This window comes from Porites lutea, chromosome 1, assembly GCF_958299795.1.
Source record: "Porites lutea chromosome 1, jaPorLute2.1, whole genome shotgun sequence".
In the NCBI taxonomy this organism is placed as follows: domain Eukaryota; kingdom Metazoa; phylum Cnidaria; class Anthozoa; order Scleractinia; family Poritidae; genus Porites; species Porites lutea.
The window spans coordinates 3,451,260-3,476,767 of NC_133201.1; the positions used below are offsets into that span (position 1 = coordinate 3,451,260).

At 38.8% G+C, this 25,508-nt stretch overlaps 1 protein-coding gene across 2 annotated transcripts; it reads left to right on the plus strand.

Annotated features, from left to right (window-relative positions):
- The first annotated feature begins 7,309 nt into the window (after window positions 1–7,309).
- Window positions 7,310–24,697, plus strand: LOC140942685 (steroid 17-alpha-hydroxylase/17,20 lyase-like). 2 transcript variants are annotated; one of them, XM_073391655.1, is made up of 2 exons: window positions 7,310–7,430; window positions 21,506–24,697. In XM_073391655.1, the coding sequence occupies exon 2, from the start codon at window positions 21,517–21,519 to the stop codon at window positions 23,020–23,022; it is 1,506 nt and encodes a 501-aa protein (XP_073247756.1). In that variant the 5' UTR covers window positions 7,310–7,430; window positions 21,506–21,516; the 3' UTR covers window positions 23,023–24,697. The 2 variants fall into 2 exon arrangements, with proteins under 2 accessions (XP_073247756.1, XP_073247748.1); XM_073391647.1 differs by lacking the exon at window positions 7,310–7,430 and adding an exon at window positions 17,287–17,428.
- The last annotated feature ends 811 nt before the right edge of the window (window positions 24,698–25,508 follow it).

Below are 25,508 nucleotides of genomic sequence, written 5' to 3' on the forward strand. Positions count from 1 at the left end.
TAGGTGAGCCGCTGAGGATTTTAAACCCTGACCTTGGTTAGGACAAAAAAATCTTAAAATAGATACCCTGTTCACGACAATACCCTCGATTTTATTACCCTGTTTGTTTTAAAGCCATTTATTGGCAATTGCAATTGAGCAAATTCACGATAAAGTCATTGCTTTTGTACACTTGGATCGGAGTAAAATAAAAATTCATCTAGCAAATCAAATCAAGCCTAAAAACATTAGTGCAGGCAATATCCTGTTGACAGACTCATACGAAATTATATACCCTGTTTAGGACAGAGGTAAAAAATCATACCCTGTCCAGTGGCACATCCCCGTATAGGTTATATAAGGGAAGGGAGTGTCCCCCCGGGACTGAGACATTTTTATCATTTTGGTTGACCGTCACATAGGTCCATTTTGTATCCCCTTTGCATGCACAGTCATCGTCATTTTTCCTAGATACATTCCTCACGTCTGACGTTAGCTCCAATTGTGGCATTATTCGATATTGAATGAATATTGATCGAGTTGGCGCCACTGCATTTGAATCATAAAAAAACCATTGAATACTGTATAGAATGGTGAACAAGTACATGACGTCAACCTCGTGCAGACACCACCCCGAATTGACTTTACTCAGGGTTTGATAATACAAAGTATAATATGCAAACTGTGCAAATATTGGCTCTACGGTTACCAGTGCAAACGAACGCATCTAATCATTTGATTACGCAATAAGATGGCGAAATAGCTTTTGCTTTACTTTTCCAGTGAATCAAAATGTGACTGAGTGAATAGTGCTCGACCAAGCAAGGCTAAACCACGTAATATTTGCTATTGTCTTTTGTCGTTACTGTTTAAACTTAAAGCTGTGTGAAGCCACATCACATATGACATTTATGGTATGGTTCGATGCGTTTGGTCGCAATACTCGGTATAAATTTATTCTAAATAAAACGCATTACCTCAGCGCACAGCGTTAAAGTTACCGAAGCAGGATGAGGCCATCTAACCTGCTGGTTAACCCTAACTTAACTAACCCTAACTTTAGATCAATCATCTTAGAAGCTGTGCTTTTTTTATGATCCTAAATTGGGGAGCTGGCGGGTTGGGGGGACGTATGCAGCTACAAAATCTTAAAACATTTTTGTCTCATTGTCTGGATTATCTATAGATGCTTCGTAGCCACCGAAATGCTTCTACACTTAAACCAGCTTTTGCGATTTGCATTTTACCATGCAGCGAGAAGTTGCGCTAATGTTTTCCTCGCTTTTTATGAATTTCCCTACCTTGGTTGCCTTTTGTTGTTTCTTCAGTGTCCGCGGTCTTTCTCTCAGGTCACCGTCACGAAATCCCAAGGAAAGGTGATCTGGGCCCAAATACCTTAGCCCGGGTGGTAGGCCCGTGGGGTACTCCGGTCACTTACTTAAGTTGAATTCTTTAAGGGGCTCTCCTAGACACTAGGCCTGACAAGAAAAAAGATGAATTTGCGACCTTGTTCCAGACAGGATAATGATCTGTTCTCCTGTAGGATAGTAAAAGATGGGTCCAGAAGAAGAAGACTTTTACATCCCGGTTAAAACGCATACCCTGTTCGGAGCCCGCACGTCTCGGGCCCCGTATTTCTGATATATGGCTGTAGCCTCGGGGATTCTTAGTAAGAAGGCGCTTTAGTTTTGTGGCAAAGCTCGAATCAGTCGTATCAGCAAACCATCTGAGTACACAAAAACTCTCTCTCTCTCTCTCTGGTGAGGAAACTTGTTTGTTTTTTTTGTCTGTTATTTCTTATTTCGATCCCCGGAGCAAGTCCAGATCTTTCTTCGGGAAGAAAATGACGCTGTTCAGAGTCAAGCTTCTTGAATAGGCTGTCATAAACTATGAAAGAGGCTTCACGGTTAAATTATATTACACCGTTCCTTCCACTCAGCTAAAAGGTCGATCTTTTCTCACCCCGGCAAGTATAGAATCACTGAATTGCGGGTGCAAAATGTTTTGAGTGTGCATTTCTGAGTTCAGCTTAGACTCACCCGAAAGCATTCGTGCACTGAGAAGCTAGAAGTAAAACTATTATAAATTATATTTTAGTTTAATTCTGTGAATTCCTTTTCAAGCCTGGCCGTCGCGTTGTTTCCTTAGACAAGAAAACTTTGCTTTCTGACTCTCTCTCTCTACCTATATATTCCACTGTGGTGTATAAATCGGTAACGGCGACGTGCATTCTGCTGGGAGGAACCTTGCCCTGGGCTAGCATCAAAACTAGAGCGTGTAGGAATGGTCACGGGTGCTCACGTAGGCTATTACCTTCTTGGATCAACAGCAAGTTTAAAGAAAATTCTGCAATCTCGCCGCTATCCACATCCACCCTTTCCCGACTGAGAGAATAAGTTCGGAACAATTTTGCAACCAAACTTATTCCGATTTTTTGGTGTTTATGTGTTTTGTTAGTGTTTTTGTTGTAGTTTTTTCTTTTTGTTTGTTTATTGTCGATGAACAAATTATCAGTCAGTCAGTTGGCTGTGTCTCTGTGTACTTAAAGTTTCCACTTCTTACATTCCAAACTTCGTTTCAACTTTCCGACTTAACAGCTTTTTAAACTTTTCACTTTGTTCAATACTCTTCTAGTTTGGCCAGCAAGTTTTTGCTTCTATGCATGTCATTCATTTACTCATTAGAGATACACATGATTTTATTTGGTTCAAAAAACGATATGATCTAAATTCTGTCGAATGGCTACCGTCCAAACATGTCCCCTCACTGCTCTTGTAAAAACATGGCTACGTGGCTATTCGGCTAAACGGCTTTACTGATTCGTGATTCTGTGGCTTCGTGGCTACGGAGCTACTTAGCCGTGTAGCCAAGAGTACCGTACTTAGCCGCATACAGCCACGTAGCCTCAAAGACGGTCACAATATATACATGTTCACGTTCTCAAAAAATTGAAAAAGAGACACGCGTAGGAAGGCAGCGTCAGCGTATATCCGTATATAGCCAACTTTCGTTAAAATTGGTAGTATACGAAAATATTCACATATATTTTTTTTATCTGTATATCTGACGGAGTTGTTGTCGGACACGTGTCTGATGCAATCAAGCTAAACATATATATACGTGCTCTGCGTTTAGTAATACAAAAGAAGGAAAATGGTAAACAATGTTCTTTCCACATTTTTGGTGGTTGAGGATACCAGATTACAAGTCACGTTTAGAGGCCATTGCGCTAAGTTATGTACAGTTCAATGACCGCACGTTCTGGGCGGGATCAGAGAGGTATAACTCTTTAGCCGGATCATAGCGCGACATTCTTTTGTTGCCTAACTGTGTCATAAATAAATTAGTTTGGGAGTTAAAAAAGCAATTTTTTGAAGAGGTTAAAAATAAGAAACATATGACTGAGGATATAGATATTTTTCCTTCTTTGTGTTCTATTTTTTGTCTAGGTTAAATCGGTCGATATCGCGACTTTTTACGTCAACATTCTTGGATGAATGTGCATTCAAAGGGGCCTATGTCATGCTATTAGTTCCACATTATTTAGTCAAAATTAAAGACGAGCTGAAATTAAAGCGACGTATTTTCAATCACTTTTTATCCATACTTGGAACTCTAAATTAGAGATATCAAATTAATTTGTCAAAGGAAAATAAAGCACGATCATTTTTCGGTCATTTCTGGACACTGAGACAGGAATCAATTGAAAAGATTGGCCCAATGTTTTCAAGTTACAATCCGTTTCTGTCCCCAGTGGCCGCCATCTACAGCGAAATTATACAAATTTAATTTGAGGTATACATGTAGTAGTAGAGTAATTTTAAATGAAACTGAACCATTATTTCAGGGTTTTCTCTGTCCTTCGAATGTGCTTTTTAGGGTATTAAAGTAATACCAAAAAAAATCGTGACACAGCTAAATCCATTTTTGCATAGAAAGACATGAACTTCAGAGTAAGGTTGGATAGCTTTAATTAAACCCACCAGCTTCTAAAATAGAACTGGCTTAACATAATGCCGTATAATTACTGTTATGGAAGGCAGATAGCAAACGAGTCAGGTCAGACTGTAAGGATTTGCCATAAATATCATGTTCTTTTTTTGTTATTAGAAACCGACAGCGCATGGCCTTATTAAATATCACTTTGTTACTTTCTTTTAGAGCCAGATATAGTTCTTAGTTGAAGTGTTTCGAAATATTAATAGATGTTTCCAGTGTGGGGATCTTTCTCAGCTGCGCGAATACCACATTCAGAGTGTTGTGAACCGGAATTTTTTGCTCTTCACACGTAAAATACTTTTGATATTTTGATTAAACTTAAGCAAGTATGTACAATGTTGGGATCGTTCCATATTGCTTATTTAGCAAACGATATCGAGGATTTAGTTCTTTTAATCCATCGAAAGAAACGGGGAGAGCCGGATTGAGCTCCGCGCGAAGAGCTGGCTTGCCAGTTAGCGACCACGTTACTGCCAACAACTTTTTGCGGGGTTGCAGCGCTTTAAAAATCAAACATGGCCGTAGAAATTGTGGGTTTATGGTCTTTTTGTTACGTGAGGTTGAGAAACTTCGCTACATACGCATTATAACAAAAGCACGTTAATTAATGCTGATGTTTCGAATTTTAGCGCCTCGTTCGCTGACCCGTTGTGACTAGGGCCTATAATCATACTACGACCGCATGTAGATATATCGATCACCGATAAACTGTTTTTCCCGATAAATGTCCCTAAGTTGTAACCTCAGCGGAGATTTACGTGTAAGCGCAGGCTCTGCTTCTCGAGATGATTTCTAGATAACGAGTACATGTAGTCCCTTATTGTAATGTATCAGGGATAGTAAAGCAAGCGAAAAACGCGAGCGTGTGTGAAAACCGCCACCGGCGAGGGTTGAAAGTAGACTAGGGCGGAGATGTAAATGTACTGTGGAACTATTCGCAATGTGGCTGATTTCTGGCATGAGACTGAGTGAACATAATTAGACGTGTTATGTAAGAAAACGAGTGTTGAAGCAAGCTTAGAATCAGATAAAAAAAATTTTCAGATGTATGCTTCCAATACTATTTATATAGCGTTTCTTTACTTCTTTCCTCTTTGAAAAGAAAAGGAAATTTCCAAGGTGAAATATTTAATTTAGTCAAGGATTTTCTAAACTATTCATTGACTCACATTTCATTTGTCCACATTTTTTTCTTGCTTAAATGAGCTTAAAAGCTCTTCTCATACAACAAAACACTGAAAATATATTTTTGTAAGCAATTGTGTTAAATTTGAAGACACTTTCTATTTTTCTTTATCAATTTTTCCTGAAACGTGTCAGACGTAAATTAACTCATCATATCACGGCCTTAAGGACTTGATATTGAGAACAATACAAGAACTTCGTCTGACCCCCTAAGAGACTCTGATTTTGCCGTCATTCCGCGAAAAAACTTCCCGCTCTAAATAAAAGTCATGATTTTTTTTGTGCTATTACGTCATTTACAGTTATAATTTTCACATGATCAGTTGATTTATTTTGAAATTATTGGCCCTTCGAGTTGAGGTGTAACTATTACCGAGGCTAGGATTTATCGAGAAATATGGTAGAATACACCAGAGCAATATGGCTCGGCCATGACTGATCCCTTTTTAGGGAATAGTCCTATTTTTAAATCGATGCAACAAAGCTCTAATTATATATCATACTTGATTGAAAAAATTGTCGATCTCAAATGTTAAGGAGTAGGCGTTTTAAACCCTCAAGAATATTGTCCATCTAAGTATACTTTCACAGCCCCGTCGTGTGATGATGGAAACTTTAAACTGCTGACTAGGAGCTGTTTATTCTAAACAATGTGTGGCTTTGTAAGCGCAGAAGAGAGTGTTATAGATTAATTAGTTATAAGAACCTACTTTGAGTTTGTCAAACTTATAATGATGATCCTAGATTCTATTTAATGTCTGAATGCATGCATACATCAGACGGGTATGTAAATCTACTGAATTTCTTTAAAGACATCTCATGCATAACCACAGCTAGTTACTCTCCGAGGAAATGGTGAAAAACATACCACCGCGAGGTGGTGAGACTACAAGTAATGGGTCTAACTGCCCCCCTCCGCCTTTTTACGCGGATTGGATGTGGGGAGGTTCCACCCCTAGGTCTAACCCGTTACCCTTTTATATACCCTTTGTTTTTATTGACAAACTGTTCCCACTTCACATGCTTAGTTTATAACACTGCATTCCTTTTAACTGTTGTAAATGCCCTGTCTTTTAAATATGAATGAATCACTTAACCAGTAAATTTTCTCGCCTTTTTTCACTCCCATTGGACGCTTTAGGTTCTTTCACAGACGCAATGACAAATTTTCCGATTCATTCATATTCGGGCTACGACTCGTGTCCAACCCTTTTGTGTTCACCTTTCAGGCTCAGCCTCCCTGTTTTGGCCATTATAGGAAAATCTAAAGAAAGTACCTCCCCCAGAAGCACAAGCCGAAGAACACGGTACAAAAGCACACAGAAATGATGTGGTTCACCCTCGTCCCCAGGGCTCTTTTCCCTGACTTTGGAGCTGGGGCGAAACCAGGGAAAAGCGCCCTGGGGAACAAGGTTGGATGTAGTTAAATTATGTTAACTAAGATATCCTGCGGCGATCGGATTTTTCTTCGATCTTCCAAGGAAGACTGATCTAAAAAGACTCTCCTCGTTGTAGTTTACAAACCGCTTTAGTACCGCGTAGTTATTGGCCCTTGCTGTTACCCATGCGGTTTTCCCGACAGTAGTTACGTTTATTTAATAGGTGATTAAAAGTCAGTTTGGTGACAAATGGAGGAATTGATGCGTGACACGGCACGTGTGTCAAAATCGTGCCCAACCAGATCTAAAAAAAGCTGGATTTTATAGAGAGTTTGATAAATAAAGAATTAGTCGCCGTTTCCACTCATTACATGTACCCGCAGAACACGTATAGCACGAAATAGCGTCCGTTCGTTAAGAGCATTTGGAACACGCAAACTTCCTTTTGGAACTTGAAGTCTTAAAAGATAAATTTCAATGTGAACCCGGAAGCAAGACAAATCCTCGCCATTCATCTGGGTGGCAATTTCTGGCATTAAAATTGTATTCAAAGGACGACAATTGGCAATAGATTCTACACAATTAGAGGAATTTCTCTCTTGACGATGATTCAGAATCTTACGGACTCAAATACAAGTTTCCCTAACGTTTTAGTGAGTGTTTTTCTCAAAAACTTACAGACGTAAACGGGAACCGCGTGCACAAGGAGGGGTTGACCTCAGCCTTGAGTGCGGTATGTTTTGGAAGTGTCGCAAATAACAGAATAAAAAGGGGCAAATTTCCAGATTCTATTCATTTTCATTCAGTGTACGTTTCAAAGAAGCTGGCAAGTCAAACTCAAACTGAACTTGTTTTAAAGAAATCTTACACAGCTGACTGCCAGCGAGGGTATGTATACGAAGCGACTTTTTTCCTTCTCTGTTTGTTTTGTATTCTTTTGGGGTGGTACGTTTGTTTGTTTATTTAGTTTATTTGTGAACGGAGTTCTCAGTCATTTACAACATCATCCGATGTGGCTACGTTTGAATCATTTCATGCTATTCACTTTTTAATTTGTTGTATAAAAAAAATTTCCTTCGATCGAATACTGAAATTATTGCCCTCTGTGAGCGCAACTTGTAACTGCTCACCAAGGGCCTGGCTTTTTACGGATTAACCCTTATTAGTAAAATCTTTTGAACACTAAGTCAGTTGTTGTTGTTATTGTTGTTGTTTTTACAGCGATGGTCATGGGTTATTTTTATATGTACACTTAAATAGTACTGGTATTTTTTATGGAAATTTTTGGCTAATCTGTGTCAACCTTCCGACTCTCAATACTCAGACTCTCATTCTCTGCAAGAAGATTATTTCGGTCTAACCAGAATCAAGCAGAATAGCACAAATCGATCGTGAAAGGCTACAGGATCCCAGCTCTGCGTACAGACCTTAATTTACTTTACTGATTCAGGTCTATACTATTACCCCCATCGTGGATTAGCTAGATTATAAAGTAGTTTATTTTTTCCTATACACATACCTCATTAACCGAAAAATAATTGTTGATTATGCAAATCCGCGTTCTTATGGGTGCATAGAGGACAGAAACTAAAGCATTGATTAAACGCTAAATTCTCACAAGTTATGCATAGCTACAAAAAACAACTAATTTAGATTTAGGGGTTACAAGGATGAGTGACCTCTAATAACAGTAATCAAACAAACATATTAACATGACCATAAAATTTAATTTTAAAACAAAAGGTTTGGATATATCGTGACTTCAGCCTGCCAGCAAAGTGTAATGATTCCAGTTGAGGATACACTTAAACGTAATGTTTTCTTCCAATAGTAGTATGTAACTGGAAGGCTTAAAAACCGGATGGCTATGCATTTGCTTTTAATAGTGACCTTAAATCAAAGCCGGAATCGAAGACATACGGACAAATTTTCAGCGCTTGATTGTTAAACAAACAAAGGTATCTTCTGAATGTTAAGAATTTTGTTTTTCAGTAAAACAAATTTTAGCACGATTTGCCCTATGGCGTTGTTGTTAGTCGTGAGAAAATGCAACGCGGAGATTGCCTACAACGATTAAATGGCCAGAAAAAGAATAAAAACCGATAACTTTAAACATAAGAGACAAAAATAAATTTATCTTGTTTTACTATCATACTGATCGATCGACATTATCTATTTAAAATAGATGAAGAATAAATGCCTATTTATGACAGAGGAGCGATAAGTCTGATCTCTGAGCGACGTACAGGATAATACACATCAGAGCCGTCAGAACTGAAAGTGGTAACTAGAATATCTTTATCAATAAACAAAATATTTTTATTTTTATCGTTTTGTTTACAAGGAAAAAACTACCTAGTGTATGCAATTAATCACTACTGGAGCAAATCGTAAAATAATAGAAACTTTTCTCCGATAAGCACGTTCGCAGTAGTCCAGTATACAATGACGATGGTCTTGTTTTAAACTTCCTATGGAAAAGAACGACTGGATGTTGAAAAGTATAGTTATTTATATGTTGACGCAAATGGTTACTAGCAGTACTTCCTTTTTCTCGTTTCATAAAGAAGTCTGCCGTTTCATCTCAAAAGTCGTCAGCCACTTATTAACTTTTGTTTAATATTGAGGTGCCGAAGAATGTGTCGAGAACATGCACGTGCTCCTAGGCCAAGAAACGCAGAAAATGGCAACACAGTGGGACAGGCAATATAAACTAACTGTAAAGTGCTCACGATTTCGTGAGTAGTAACAACAACGGAAGTTGATAATTTTATAACTTTGAGAGATAGTTAAGTTAAGGACGATTATAAACATTTTAGCACCACAGACACAAACCTTGAGTGCCACGTACCCAAGAAATACTTGAGACAAACAAGTAACAATATCGATATTCGAACGTCACTAAGCAGTATCGAAACAGCACTTATTAAGAGCACAGTACCATAAATAAAGGTACTAAGAGTTCATACGTGCTCTTACAGAATGCCTGATTTAGTACTTTTGATCCACGAATATCAATACCCTAGTAAGAAAATACCACGTCCAATCAACAGAATGAGTCTCAACATCGCAATTCATACTGATCCACTGATTTGCGTAGCTCTTTGAGATCCTTTGAGAATCTCTTTGCATTCAACCTTCGTTCGAGTGTAATATAGTCAGGTTTCTAAGTTATACGTAGCCCACAAGGGCTTGAAAAACCAAGTTAAATCATTTTATCTGCATTTAATGTTCAGGATATTTTAGCTGTGGAGCTCAATATGTGTAGATGTTATTTCGCTAGTTATTCAAGCATGGGATTGAAGCAGTTCTTAAACAGAGACGAATATATCGGCTTTTGGAACCATTTTTATGTCCTTCTCATGATCTTGAATATAGAAAAATGGTTATGAGAACTTTTGTTTTCTGTGTATCGAGATATAAGGCCTTCGATGGTAATTTCAATGAAATATTTCAACAAACCAACAAAATAGTCTCTTGAATCTTGCACCCATTACGTGCCTAAAAGTATAGCTTGGTAAACTCAGGAAAGAGTAAGTTCATACTATGCAAAATACACTCTGAGTAGAACTGAATCCAAATTGTAACAACTACAGATACTTATATTCCAAGATTATGCCTTCCGGTCAAGATACAAAAACGTAAAAAACAGCGCCGGTCAAAGGAAAGTATTGCTCAGTAGCTACATATTCACACCAAAAGGATTCAGTTCACAGCATCCACAACAGACTTCAAAAAGTTAAAACCATCTTGTATACCGAGGCATAATAATGTACAGTACTACTTAAAGAAAACGTAGAAGTTTCATTTGGTTGGGCATACCACAAGATTTGATCCAGAAAATCAACATTAAGTTAGAAAGTCCATTTTGTACAGCGACAACAATGAATGTATACTAGAGGGAAAATCTGTGCCGAGTCATTGGTTTTCATTTGAATATTCACGCTTATAAGAAATACGGTTCGTTCAAAGTTTTCACAAAGGATTGAACCACCACGTATAACACTACGAAAAGTGTTGCAGGCCAAGACAGCTTTGTAGTTTGTATTTTTAATCAGCGGGCATAACAAGTTGCACACTCATGAGCTAGAACTTCCTGTTGTCCAGTGAGGCATTTGGCCAAACCCGATTTGCTGAATTCTGCAAGAAAATGTTTTCCCCTTGCCTTTTAGGGTTTAAGTTGTAAAGATTCAAGATTTCAGGTCCCGAGAGTAAATTACAAAAGCACCACAGTCAAGACCACTACGGAAAGTATTACTTAATATAATGTTTACGTTTTAGGATTTTGCATGCGCATTCAACTAAATTTATACTTTCCACGGATCGTTCAGCGTGTCGCAAATAAATTCAACGTATAATATGTGAGTGATCTCACGTTTTCCTGAGCATAATGATATTACTTTTAATAACGGATGTTCAGACCAATAAAATTACTAGTAAAAGAATAATCATAAAAGCGAAGTGTTAAAACTATATTTTCATCTAAAATAGTGTCTTTCTCATCCATGAGAAAGAGGGATTATGCCTCATGTAGAGCTCTTAAAGATGCGATATGTCTCTCAGTCCTATTTTTGGCGGGTCTAATTTGGCTCCCTCGATCAGGGCCAACAACAATCGGCAGTCCAATTACTTTACACCCACGGGCTGAAAGGAGTCCCTGTGGGGGCTGGAATAGGCTATTGATGGGGCTATTTTAGCTTAAATTGTGCTCAAATGACTCCAGGAGAGGTTGTATCAGACTTTGACCTGCAGGGCTGAAGTTTTGGCATGCACTTTAAGGCTGAATTAACAGTCTGCTGTAAGGTACAAGGCTTCTTCTGTACACCGGCCAGAAAGCTTGCATGTCGGCCTTTCTCGTATAACCCAGCCGATCCTAAAACATATCGCTTCTGTATCACTTAGACCTCTGCAGCATTTCTGTACATTAATTAACTTTTTATTCATTTAATTAAACGTGACATCAGGCATCACAATTACTCCTGCGTTAAATAATTGGAGTTGTATGTCGATGCGTTGGACTGCAGAGCCTCAGCAGATTGCATTTGAAACATTTCGCTTGTGTAGATGTTAGTTTCAGTCGCAGTAATAAGATAACGGTTGTTTTAGGTTCCAATTTAAAAGTGACCTACTTTCAGCCTTACAATGTTTATTTACTATGAGTTTTAGCCCGGAGGGAGGCACGTTTCGGGAGACTTGTTATCTTTGGAAAACATCGAGAAATATTGGACCATGTTTCGGCAATCCCGACTCAAACGTTTCATATGATTTAGGGCTGGAAGTATTTAATCTAAAGTGATGTACTGTTCGCGAAAAAAACAATTTCAGTATTTCTTATAGGCCTATTTCTGTTTAAAGAGATACAAACAAATTGCTCTTACATCGAAGCCACTTACTGACTCAACAATACTTCTTAGAAGAAGTTCTTATATTAACTATACATGTATCTCAGATCAGGGTTAATCAAAACTCCATAAAGTTTCAAACAATTCTTGTATCCTCTTTTTAGAAAAGTGCAAAAAAATGGTACCGTGTTAGCCTGTTCTAGGTGTTTGGATAGTGGAGTGCAGCGCGAACGGGAGAGAGCGAGAAAAAAAATAAGGAGGAAAATAGTGGGAGACTGGGGAGAGAGAGGACTCGCCCTAACCCCTACCCCACCCCTCGTTGTTTTTTTTCTGCTCACGCCTCTTTGCGTTGTCCCCTGGAACAGGCTAGTACCGTGTGTGAGGGGTTTCATTTGAACAATCACACTAAAGACTCATTGAAATGGTCATGAAAAGTTATAACTGCTGCATTCTTTACATTCTGGCATGTCTCCCGAGTAGACTCACGGTATCTGACTCTTTTAGAGAAAGGGAGACAAAAGTGGCGCCCCTCTCTTAGAACAAGTTCACGAGTTCTTCTCAAGTGGTTAAAAAAGCACCCTGAGTGCAATAAATACTTTGTCAAACAAGTATTCGCCTATTTGTGGCAATTTTTCTTCAGCTTCGCTATTTCACTTCCTTTTTGGCAACCTCTTCAAAACAGTGAAACACGTATACCCAAGGGAAGCTGTAAAAAACGTCTAAATTTGTCAGACAAGACAACTGCTTATGGAGAAAACACAAGGGTTTATTTACTTAACCTGGCTTATCTGGACAGACACCGACCGTTCATCGCTAATCGGGCTGAGTCGTGACCTCGTCACGATGAATCAGTTAGTTACAAGTAGCGCGGTCTAAGAATGTCACATATTTTCTATTGTTCCAAAATAACCTAGAAATTTGACCCAATTCTGACATTAACTAACTACAATAGATCAAGAGTGGATCGTATAAGTATGTAAAACACTCGGCTAGTAATCACGGGAGAGTTTTAGTTTGTATCATAAAAGCCGCTTCGGAGTGCTTCAATTGTTGCAAAAATCTTTGAAAGATGTAGTATTAATTTGAAGAGCGTAACTTCTGAGAAGAAAAATAAAAAAGAATTAGTCATGATTGCCTCATTAAACATGCATATTTTGTTAAATACAAGTGCCATTTAAAACTGTTTGCTTCCACTTGAATTGTTATCATAAAAAATGAACTCACGAAATAACATAATTATAAAACATGATTATAAATGACTCTTGACATTTTTTCGTCGATGACTTCGAAAAATGCGTGTTTTTTTTATGGGGGAAAGGGTTGAGCATAAGATTAAGTATGGCCATCAAAATGTTACCTAACACTATCGAGCTTCTGTAGTTCATTTTTTAGTTTTAATTTCATAGATCGAAGCAAATTGTTTTTGAATAGCATTTTATAAAATATGCATAATTAAATTAGGTTATTAGTCATGCCTTAAGTGCGCACTGAACGGGCAACGTTTCCGTTGAATTACGTCGCTCTTTTGAACTTGGAAGCTGGTTGACAAAGTGCCTGGGATTTTTTCCAAATTCGAAGCAGTATTCTTAGATTTAAAACTGTCAATAAGAGCATTTTTTAAATAAATTCCTTAATTAGCAAGAATTCCTTTTTGTCGAGTCACGTTTTTCACAGCGTTAGTGCCTTTTGGATGATGCTAAATGCAAAACGACCATAAGCCGAGTCCTTTAAACGTCGTATTGGATTACGTAACGACATTGCCTGCAAACTTGTCTTTTTACAGACTTTCTCTTCACAGTCTGTCCGTCTTTGGAGGCTTTTCCCGTTGTTTTTATCATGAGGAGTAAAAAGTTGTGAGCAATATATATCTACCTACTATGTTCCAGGGAATAGCTTTTAATCGTTGCTAAAAATACCTTAAGTACCTTTTAATAGACCTTGTCAAGCTTTCGACGCCATCTTGACGAGTAGGCAAAGGTGTGAGAAATTACAGTGTTTGTATGAAAATCTAATGTGGAATAATTTCCGTAAGACAGCTGCTCTGAAAAAAATATCAATTGTAAACTAAAGCTACAAAGCAAAGGATTGTCCTAAAAAATTTTGGAGGCGTACCTGTGCTTAAATTTCTCCAGAGGCTTGCTTTAGAGTTTCCATATATTTGTCTGTAATTTTTCCCGGGACTTTCTTACAGACAAATGTATAGGAAATTTAAAAAGTGGTTCTATGTCTTCTAGCGCATGTAAAGCCCTCAAATGTTTTCAGTAGAAAACTTAGGAATGAAGCTTTAGTTTACAAATCATATTTTTTTCAGAACAGCCGTTCTACGGAAATTTCTCACGCGTTTGTCTACTCGTCAAGATGGCGTCGAAAACTGCGACAAGGTCTATTCACCCACAATTTCTCCAAACAATCAAAAACTTAAAAAACTTGTGAACTAGGCCTGATGAAGTCTAAGCTGCAACCCTTTTGATTCTATACATGGGCCATTCGCTGTCAAAAACACATGACATTAATTGTTTAAGCGTAATTGGGTCAAGCCAACACAATTAGCTTGAGCACGTGGTCGAAGTGTTCGAAAATGGTGTCACAGCCCTCTTCAACTATACTTTCACGTGGCTCTGTTAGGTTTGTCCATTGTTCTACCCGAACTTTTTTGTCCGTGGGCCAAATCCTTTCAATTTAAGCCCCTTTTAAAGGATTTTGCGTTGCGCTTGATTTGGATTTCACGACTTTGCAAGATGAAATTTGAATTTTTCTTCGACCTTTGCCTTTAGCCAATACTTTGAGTAAACAATTGATGTAGGCATAGCTCCAAGGTACTTTTAAGACCTGTTAACTACACTGGGCAATCATAACCCGAACTTCTACAAACTAATCAGAGTAAAAAAAACGTTTAAACAGTTTGTCATCTGCAACCATTATAAGCACTGATGACTAAGGAATTATCTTACTGCAAATGCGACTACTGGTTGCACGTACAAAAAACGTTTTGTGTCAATAAAACTCTGTCTCAATGTGTCAATAACTTGTTGCTGAGTCAAGTTGCTCAAATCGTGATCAAAGGCCACACAAGTTGTGTTTTTTATTGTTTTAGAGACTATGCGTTAATCCAGTAATTATACTCAGCAAAATAAACTATTATGATAATATTTTTTTCACACTATACTAACCAATAATCCCTAGTAGTTTTAATTATAGAGTTAGTTACGCACTAAGATACATCGCTTTGTCCGTTCTTATCAAGCTAGTGTAAACGAGAGCGCTCTCCTCTGAGCAACTGAATAACCCCTGTCATAGGTATTTTCGATCTTGGCCCTGGCACTTGAAGATCACTACAATTAATTGCACGCAGACGGGAAGATTAAATTCAACCTTGTACGTGTTAAGTTCGAGACATAGTCATCTAAATATGTCGTAACTGTTACACGTACGTGTTAAAAGAAAATATTCCGTCTCAGTTTTTTTTAGTGCCACAAAGGTTGGTTATTAACTCAAGAGTAGATCATGAATCGTTTAATTTTTTTTAACATCAACTGAACACAGGTCATGACGTTATATTTGCATCTAAAAATATGAGAAAGGATATTACACAAGAAGACGAACATGAAGTGTTAAGTATGTTGGTTCTGGAACAAACGTCGTTTTTATTGGCAATAAAAGAATGTTTTATCACAGACACGTATGAAACTTCCATTCCATCACTTCATGAAATAACTTAAATTCTTATGGATAAACAAATAAACCATTTAACATGCCGTTAATGACATAACAAAACTAATGAGATTAATCAAAGATAGACAGCCGGCCAATTATGTCCCAAATTCAAGCACATCACTCTTTAGCTTCTTGTTCAAAGAGTCAATATTTGAAAAAAAATCGCATTTTTTCGTGTTTTGAAGAGAGCAGGCTGCTCTCCGGCTCTACCGCCGTTCTGAGGTTTTTCTTGTCTGCTTACCTTCAACTGTCTATTGCTTATGTTAATCTTAAAGACCGGTCCTCTAGAGCACTTTCACATCGGTGCCCTGCCAAAGGGCAGGCACGTGTTTTAGCGTGACTAGATTGCTGTGTCTGTTACCTTAAGTGTGTCGTCTTCATATTTTTGCAGTGGGTCCTTTTATTCAAAACATCCCAAGTTTAAATAGTCAAGGGTATGGTTTTGCGGTATGTAGCCGGTACCCCTAGTATCTGAAATATTACGCAAGCTGCAATAATTGATTTGTTAATGATATTCTCTTAAACTAAGACTAAATCCAGTCTCAGCGAAGGAAATTTAACTCACGTATAGTTATTTTGATTCTTTTGCCAGGTTTTCTTAACCTTAAGAATATTTAAAGGCATTCTATCATAATATTGTACGCAGACATAATAAGGAGATTGACAACAGATAACGAAAACTAGGCAAACATCAATCCGCAGCATGTAACATGGGTTATACCGCGTTTACCCCATGGAGCATGGAGTTTGTTTCCCTTAATCCCGAATTTTCTGTTTTCAGGAACACGACTTACTGCTCGCCGTCTACGTGATACCATGGCATAATTTTTAGACGTACTTTATGATTTTCCCGTCTACTGGGCGATTACAAGTTTACGGCCAATGATTATGGGATAATGTTCATTATGTTTGACCCCAAGCAATGCATTATCAATACAACATAACGTGACCAAAACCTCCGTGACTTTGCTATTTTTAATGCGATCACGAAGACTTGTTCGTTCGCGCTCTACGAATGCGCGATTCATTTTTTCGTCGGAACGAACTCTGCCGCGAGGAATCATATTTGAGTTTGCCGTTGATTTCATCTATATCTGGACTTAATTGAATCTGCATTGAAACTCGTCAGCTGGCTAAAAATAACCGAAGACGATGCGTGATGACGATTTTTTTCGTGACGTTTTGCGGGACGGTCTCGCAGACGTAATACGAGGGAGGCGAACAAATATTAGCTCAGTGAAATAAAGTTGTATTTCCATGGCGCTGGATAAACACAGACTAAATAAAACAAGCTTTGTTTGACCTTGAATCATGGCGTGTATATCAAGTCAAAAAACGTGACTAATTGCGCTGCACTAAACAAAACTATTTATACACCGCACGGTGGATAAGTCGAGTGATAGCCACAGTGATTTTGCAAAATGTAAGCATGAAGTTGCAAGCATAGAATACGTATATACTATGGCCAGGCCGATTTCGATTTTTAAGATCCCGTTTTTGAGGTCTTTACTGCTGCACTGTGCGCAGTTTATACGTGGGCGAGACGGTGAGTCGAAGGGTGACCGATTACAATAGCGCGCGGTGAAGCTAGCAGCCAGCTTGCAATTTCACGCTGCGTTGCATGTCTAATTTTATCCGCGAATGGCAAGTGCGATACGCGTAAACACGCAAAGTACGTTGATAGCTGTCACGTAGCAAATCAGGTATAAAAGGGTACCCCTGAAACGTTCTTGTTTGTAAGTAGCCTCTAGCTTTGTAGAGCAGACGGTCCATCAAGCCCTTCAGCACCAAGGTTGGAAAAGACGAAACATTAAGTTTCACTGCACTCAGGTACGATAACATTCACTACAAGTTGGAAAATTTCTGCAAGGCTTCTATGTAACATTTAAACATTTTCTTTTTCTCACCCTTTATAATTTACTAAGTTACCCATTCCAGGTTATTCTGTCCTTGGCTCCCGCCTTCCGCGGTTGTACAGTTGTACTTTGTACTCTTTGTGTAGCATTCAAAAGACTTCACCATACCGACCTTATCTTTAGCAATAAGCCGGCAATTATAATTGTTTCCGTTTTGGCACATTCAAGCTTAAAATTAAGAAATATTTAACTCCTGAAAAGTTATCTTACTTTCAATTCTTGCAAAAGTTGCTGCACATAAATTTCTGAGCTGTGGAAAGCGCCCTTATTGATTCACTAGAATCTGTTTATTTACTTTCGTTAAAAACTGTGAAAATGAGTTATCTAATCCTACAGAAATTTCGTGAGGTCTTGAAAACCTGTCGATGGCTCTTTCTATATTGATTTATGTATGCTCAAGTTTAGATATTCTCACTAGCTCTCAAAATTTATCAACTACGCGCAACGAGGCTATTGAATCACTGTTTACATCAATAACATATTTCTTAGTAACACAAATGCGTCCCGGCCCTCTTCAGAGGAAAATTTTAGACATCTTTATTTCTTGCTTAAAAAAACAACATTTTTAAACAAGTTTCCCCTCTTTACGACACAATGGAATGAAAACGGCAACTGATCTTTAATTCATATCAAAATCCTTTCAGTTTGTTCAGATGACAGAACATTGAGCGAAACAAACTTAGAGTAATTGCGGAACTTAAGACCGCCGGCAACATCCATTTAAAATTGCATATAAATTTCAGATCGCACATGTATTTCCGCTGTCCCGTTTTTCGTTCTAACTTTGAAATGTTTGCCCAGATACATGGTTGCATTTAGTAATTCAGTTTTGAGCTAGCGAGACTTGTTATCATTCTAAATCAAAAGCTATTCAAAGTATTTGACCGCATTTTAATTTAGGTTAATTTTTCAGCCATATCTGCAAATTTTGTCTGCTGCTGACCATGGTGCAAATAGCTAATCGTGCCGCTCTTGGGCGGAGCAACCAGATTATCAGTTATAAATTCAATAAAGACCCTGGGCTATTTTAGAATAGACAAAATTAGCGTGGTATGAAGCTTAATTTGGTACGAAGTATAATTTGTCAATTATCTAAGGCTGCCATTATCATTTTCTTTTGGTTATCAATATCTCATTAAACTCTCAACTAGCAGTGAGCACCTTAAAGAAGTACACATAAAGTTTTCATGATTTCCTCTGTTTCAAGTATTATTTCCTTTTTCTCTCTGTTTGACTTCCTTTTCTAATCATTGTTTGTTTTTTTTTACAAACTTCATGTGCTCTCATACTGGGCTAAGCTAAATCGCATGACATCCCTTCTTTTTGTTCGTGGGAAGAGGGCGAGCATTACATATCCCTCGAATTTTAAAGTACTTTCGATCTACCAAAGATATAGGAAGTGCTTGGAGTGATGAGTTTTCAATTTTATTCTGCGGTCGCTTGGATGTGTCGCTCTTACAAAACCCAGCGAATAAACTATCGAATGTTAAATTGCGTGGGATCAGCAAAAATAAATTGCAGGGTGTATTAACATTAAAGCATGCTATTGATAAATTTAAGTTAAATACAGCATACAGTACCAAGTGTCTCGTCGAATTTCCGGAGACTTAACGTTTTTGCGTCTAAGAGCCAGTACTGGGTCTTTGCGCGTAAGACTAATTTTATCAATAATGCTCACACAACCAAAAGCGTTCTATCTCCAAACATGTCTAGTTTGGCTTTAAAACTAAACAAGGCTGACACAGCTTTAGAGGTCAATAGATGGGAACAAGTCGTTTTATTCCTGACAATTCTCAACAGATATTGTTTTTGGGTAGCCAGAGAGGCAAACACCGTGGTCCGAAAAAGATTGCACAGCTCGCTCCTCTTATCACGAAGACAGTCAATATATCTAAGCCCTTTAACCCCTATGAACGGTAACAAAGGTTATAAGAATCAAGAGATGATCGCCAAGACACAAACATCTTGATCGAGAAACGTTTTCTCCTCATCAGTACCAAAGAGATTGTATGCTGAGCAGTTAGGAGAATGCGCATGTTGAGCGCAGCAGACTAAGAAAGGATTTGCATGTGATCTACACGAGGACTTTTTGTACTCTGATGAAAATAAGCAAGCGATATGGGTGTTTAGTCTTTATGAAAATACTTACCTAGAGACGCTTGAAAATCTATTCAACATGACTGTCACCGTTTTCGTCTGGATTAAGCTTAGAAACAAAAGAATTGTTTATGTTAGCTCAGTTTATATGTTGGTTTAACCGACTTTTTTGCCCGACATGCAAACAAAAATAAGAGACGTTTTTCTGTTGTTATAAGTAAGATTGCTCTCAGCTAGGCGTTCGACGCAACGAGATGCGAGTCTTTGCGCCTTACTCCACTTTCTGAACGCCGGAGCAGGCTACGCCCGCTTAGCAGTAGGCAAAGGAACGTGCGAAACTTTGGAGTCTTTTGATAAAACCGGCGCCCTTTGTTACCATTCAAATGAAACCTCTTCAGCAGTGTTTCTGCGTGGTTCTCGTGGTTTTCAATATTTTCCAAAATAAAATTTGGAGGTTTCGTTCCTTTTTTTTTTTGGCCATTTTTGGAGAGGGGTTTAGCGTACAGACGAGATTACTCATGTCTCCTGGCAGGATTATCTACAAATACTCACACGTCTGAGCTCTCGAAAGAATCACTTAACTTCTTCTTTATCTGGCATTAAATTTACTTTTTCAAAAAGCTCGATTTCACATGTTGCAGGCGTTTATTTTTATTTTACTAATCCATTTATCAATAACGAACGCAACTTACATAACAACTGAATCAAGATAAAGCATCAGAATGGTCTAAGACCGCCGCGTTCTAACGTAAAATTAAACAAACAAAAAACAAACATTCATTTAAAGCTTAAAACGTTTGCCCTGCAAATTGGCACGAATTGCTATTTGAGGCAGTGAAATTAAAAATGAGTAAAGTAATAAAAGAATAACGCAACCGTCAGACAACCTCATTCCCAGGGTTCTCTTAGGCAACGAGCCGAAGCCGATCTGGAGAGTTGTACAAAGGTTCTCTTTGCTTGACGCGTGTCACGCTTTGACCCACCCTAATTATGATCTGTATCTTAACTATCACATGGTCAAGCTAGTAGAAGTGTGGTTCGATCTACGCTACATGAACTGAAATTTTGACTAAAACAGGAACGAATGAAGAGAGCAACAACGGGGTAGAATTTAAGGAAACCATCTCATTTATCTCAAGTATCTTTTCGAAATACAATTACTTATCATTTCAGTTGCAAAACATTGGCGCGTGCCACAAAGTGCAGCTGGAATTTTTGTCATGTAACAACTTTATCATTTTGACTGAAGAAAATCACGGATTGAATCTGAATACCGTGCCTTATAGGAGAGATTCGTTCATAAAAATATTGAGAGTCCCTGAATTCAGAAGGAAGAGGTGAACTCTCTGACCGAGGTTACTTTTGATTTAGCCGCTGCCCCTAAATATAACATGAAATCACTTAAATCGCTCTTCAGAAATTTTTAGTTTTTCCGGTGCTAAAACTTCCGGTTTGTATGATAACCAAACAAAAGATAACAAAGTTATTCTTAATCGGGGGACCTGACATTTGCAAGCTCTAAAATAACTTTGCACTTTTGCACAACTTCGCCGAAACGTCCCCAGCGATGGGAGCGATGAGTGGCGGTTCTACATGCAACAGGCCAAAACTGTCCTGAAGCAAATTCTAGATGAAATACTAATCCTTAGCCAGTAGTCCTACGTCTGCTTGCATGCAGGCTAACTATTCCCACCCCAAACATATACCCTTTATCACCAAAAGGTCTATTGTACGTGTCGGCAAACGCAGGGTTTAAACTTTATCTCTGACAATCAACACACACATTCCGTTAAGCAATACTCACCATAGCAGAGTTGCTGATTTACTGTACTCGAAGGCTAACTTGAGCTAGTGTAGAGTTAATGAATGATCATTTTTATCCTTTTTTTAACAGGTTTATTAAGAATGTTTCTGGAAATTGCCATTGTATGCGCCGTGGTTGGTGCCATTCTACTCGCTGTCATCCCAAGACGGGCAAAACTAAACCTACCACCCGGCCCACGTCACTACCCGCTGATTGGCAACCTACCTCAATTGGCGGGAAAGCCTGGTCACGTGGCCATGACTGAGATGGCAAAAGAGTATGGAAAGATCTACACTATGTACCTACCTGGAGGTCAACGTTGCGTGGTGGTCAATTCTATTGACCTTGCTAGAGAAGCCCTGCTTACCAAGAAGGATGACTTCTCGGGGAGGCCCGCAAGTTACATTTCCGGTTACTTGTCACGTGGTTTCAAGGATATCATCTGCGCGGACTTCACGCAAGCCATGATTTACCAACGCAAGATAGCGCACTCTGCTCTGCGCATGTACGGAAGTGGCATGAAGCGCCTGGAGGGGCTGATATGCAGTGAAATGGAACTTCTCGCGAAAAGAATCTCTTCCTACCAGGGAAGACCTTTCAACCCTAAAGAGGACATCCAGCTGGCAGTATTGAATGTGATCTGTGCTATTGTTTACGGTGAGAGCTATGACATTGGCGATGATGAATTTCTGAGAATCGTCAAGTATAATGATGACTTCATCAGACTGTTTGGAAGTTACAACATATTGGACCTGATCCCTCTGCTGCGCTTTTTACCCCTGGAAGACGTGAAGACACTGCGCGAGTCGAGAGCCATCAGAGACGACATCTTGGACACCAAATACCGCGAACACAAAGTGAGGTTCGAAGAAGACAATGCTAACAATAACTTTGAGGTTCAGGACTTGACTGATGCCCTGCTGAAAGCTTATTACGAGGCAGAACAGGAAGACAGCAAAGTGACACAATTGTTATCGGAAGACCACATTGTCATGACAATGAACGACGTTTTCAACGCAGGCTTGGAAACTTCATCAACCACCCTCCGTTGGCTCATGGCCTACATGGCAACCTACCCAGAGGTTCAAGCGCGCGTCCATGCAGAGTTGGATGACGTCGTCGGCAGTGGGCGTATGCCTTGCTTGAGTGATCGCGGGAACTTGCCATATTTGGAATCCACAATAGCGGAAGTGCTCCGCATCAGAGCAATCGTGCCACTATCCCTCCCACACAAGTCCACATGTGATACCACTCTGGGAGATTACGACGTACCGAAAGAGACAATGTTGATTACTAACATCTGGGCGATCCACCACGACACAGACGAATGGGAAAAGCCGGACGTATTTAACCCTGAACGCTTTCTGGACTCACAGGGAAAATTCTCAGCAGCTGGAGTTCGCAGTTACTTGCCATTCAGCGCTGGTCGGCGTGGCTGCTTGGGCGAATCCCTCGCCAAAACTGAGGTCTTTTTGATCGCTGCAAGGCTTTTGCACCAGTTTAAAGTTGAAGTTCCAATAGGAAAACCACTTCCAGATTTAAGTGGCGAGGTGGGCGTAGTTTTAATGCCCGGACACCATGAAGTGTGCATCACAGAGAGATTGTAAAAAACTGAAATGATAAGAAGAACATCTTTAAAAAATCTCTCATTAGACTTAAAAAACATTATTTTGATATACATAATTCATCGCGTATCATACCAATCACTCTTGAGCAGCTGTATAATATATCGAATTCATCATATTAGTCCGTGTTCAGAGATACAAGCCGTATATCTAAAATGGGGTACTCTTATCTATAATATAATAGATAGACCTTTACTTTTAAAGTTTCACTCATGCCAGGACGATATACTTTATCTTTTTATTGACCCTGTGAGATAACTGTAATTAACTGTTTCACTCCTAAATTTTTCGTTATGAAAGACGAGATATTTTGTCACTCCTTAGTTCTCAATCTGCAGATGAAATCGTGTGGTGTTACCATTCAAATGAAACTTAAGGCTGCAGAAATTTAGCTTCGGTACTGTTATGATCCAGTCTCTGAATTTTAGATTAGCTTTTTTGTTTTTATTTTTCCTTTGGGTACGTTTAGGAGTGAAAGTGTAAAATCCGTGATGATTTCTTGATCTTATATAACTCAATTGGTATCAAACGGGAATTAAGTAGCCTGCGCGATTATATGAGTAAGCTCTCCATTACGAAGGCCTTTTGAAGGGCGAAGCGAGCTGCGCGAGAACGCGCTCTCGCTCTGGCTCTTTTCGAGTGCCTTTCGCGCGTTACTTCCACGATATGCCCTAAATGGAGAGCTTGCTCGCAGGCCACCGGCGAAGAAGAATTCTAAGGCTATTGTTTTAGTATAAACTAGACTGACATTACATAGTTAGCGCATACAGTTATTTTGTTTCCGACAAAGTGGAAAAAAAAATTAATTCGTGGACTTCAATGCAAATCCTCGAAAAGTTCCTAGAAGAAAGGCAGCTATAAGCAAATGCTTACCATTCGAAGTGTGCGAAGAGATTAAATTCTTAAAACTTTTAATCCTCTATGAGGAAAAAACTTAAGTAATCACGTTAAGTGAAAATGTTTATTTTTGTAAGTAATACCAGTCATGGTAGATTTTTTTTTTGATTAGTCTCATACTGACACGTAGCTCAAAAAACTTTCCTAGAACGGAGCTCAGTGATTCTCGATGATCGACGCGTTCATTCTTCTTTCTGATTAAAAATATTTTTCCTTTTTTTTAACTGAGGGCTTTCTTGAACGAGTAACCTCGGCCGAAAAAGCCGCTGAGTGAAAGACCTGCCTAACAGACTATTGGAAGCATCAATCAGACCAGTCATAGCCCCATGGCCGAAATAGTTAAAATGTCTTGACAGTCACTTTTTCATTTCCTGTTTCATTTTTAACTTTTCATATTTTATATGTACGTCACAGAATATTAAAAGTCTTCAGGTCACTACTTCGATCGGAACTAGGGCAATACATTTCAATTTGTGCCGAGTAAACCAATTTGCTCTTTTGAAAGTATCAGTACATTATATTGAATTTGTTATTAATTATTTAAAAACTATCAGGCACAGGATATAACTTAAAAAATATATATCAAAAGATTTTCAGCTGTAGCGACAAACAAGCGATAGAAGCAAGAAAGCAGTTTAGCAAACCCCTTTAGAGTTTCTGGTGATATGAAATGATAGAAAATCCGTTATAAGTTAGCGTTTTAAAATTTTGTATCTGTCCAGCGGCTGGGAAATAAATTATCAGTTATTACTTAATTCTTCATGTCTGAGTGCTTGATTTACCGATAAATCGTCTAGCAGACCCCCCGGGGATACCCTTTGATGGCTATACGGGGAGGCTCCGTCCGACAGGCAAGGCTAACGGACGGACCATTAGAAAAGTTATGGGGAGGGGAGGGGAATTTTCGAGCCGCAGGAATTATTTTTCGCTATCAGATTCCTTGTATGAATTTTTTTTGGGCCATAGCATGAATATTTTTTAGGATTAATTGGCGTCAGGTGATGGGCTCCTGTTTTTTCAGGAGCCCATTGTTGGCGTGCATGAATTTTTTTCATTTAATTTTCGCTTGCGCGAGTACTTTTTTTACTGTAGTCTTCGGACTTCTCGTTCTTGTACCTTTTTTGTACTTCGCCCGCACCCCCCCCCCCCCCCCATAAATTTTCTAATGGTCCGTCCCTAAGGATATCACTAGTTCAAGTATATGAAATTGTAGGGAAATCTGACATTTCGGTTTGCAAAAAGGCCTAAAAGTGCAAGTAGATGCAGTTCATGGCAAGAAAAAGCCTAGATATCGTTTTAGTTTGTGATTTTTTGATATTTTAAAGTTCTAAACTAGGTACTATGAATTAAGGAGTACCATTTGTCAAAATATAAGAAAAATGAAAGGGGTACCTTTTCTAGACTGTTCACAGTCCCCTATTTTTTCGTGAGATCGTTTAGATATACCGAGTCTTACCGTCACGGCTACATCTTGATTTTCAAATGTACCGAGGGGGCGGGCGTCGGGGATTATAGCTCTGGTGGGAGGGGGAGGGGGGGTGGGGGGGGGCGAAAAAATATTTTTCTCGCTT

Bases quoted from the DNA above. Each gene is read 5' to 3' on its own strand.
- LOC140942685 (XM_073391655.1), top strand. From the start codon at position 21,517: ATGTTTCTGGAAATTGCCATTGTATGCGCCGTGGTTGGTGCCATTCTA.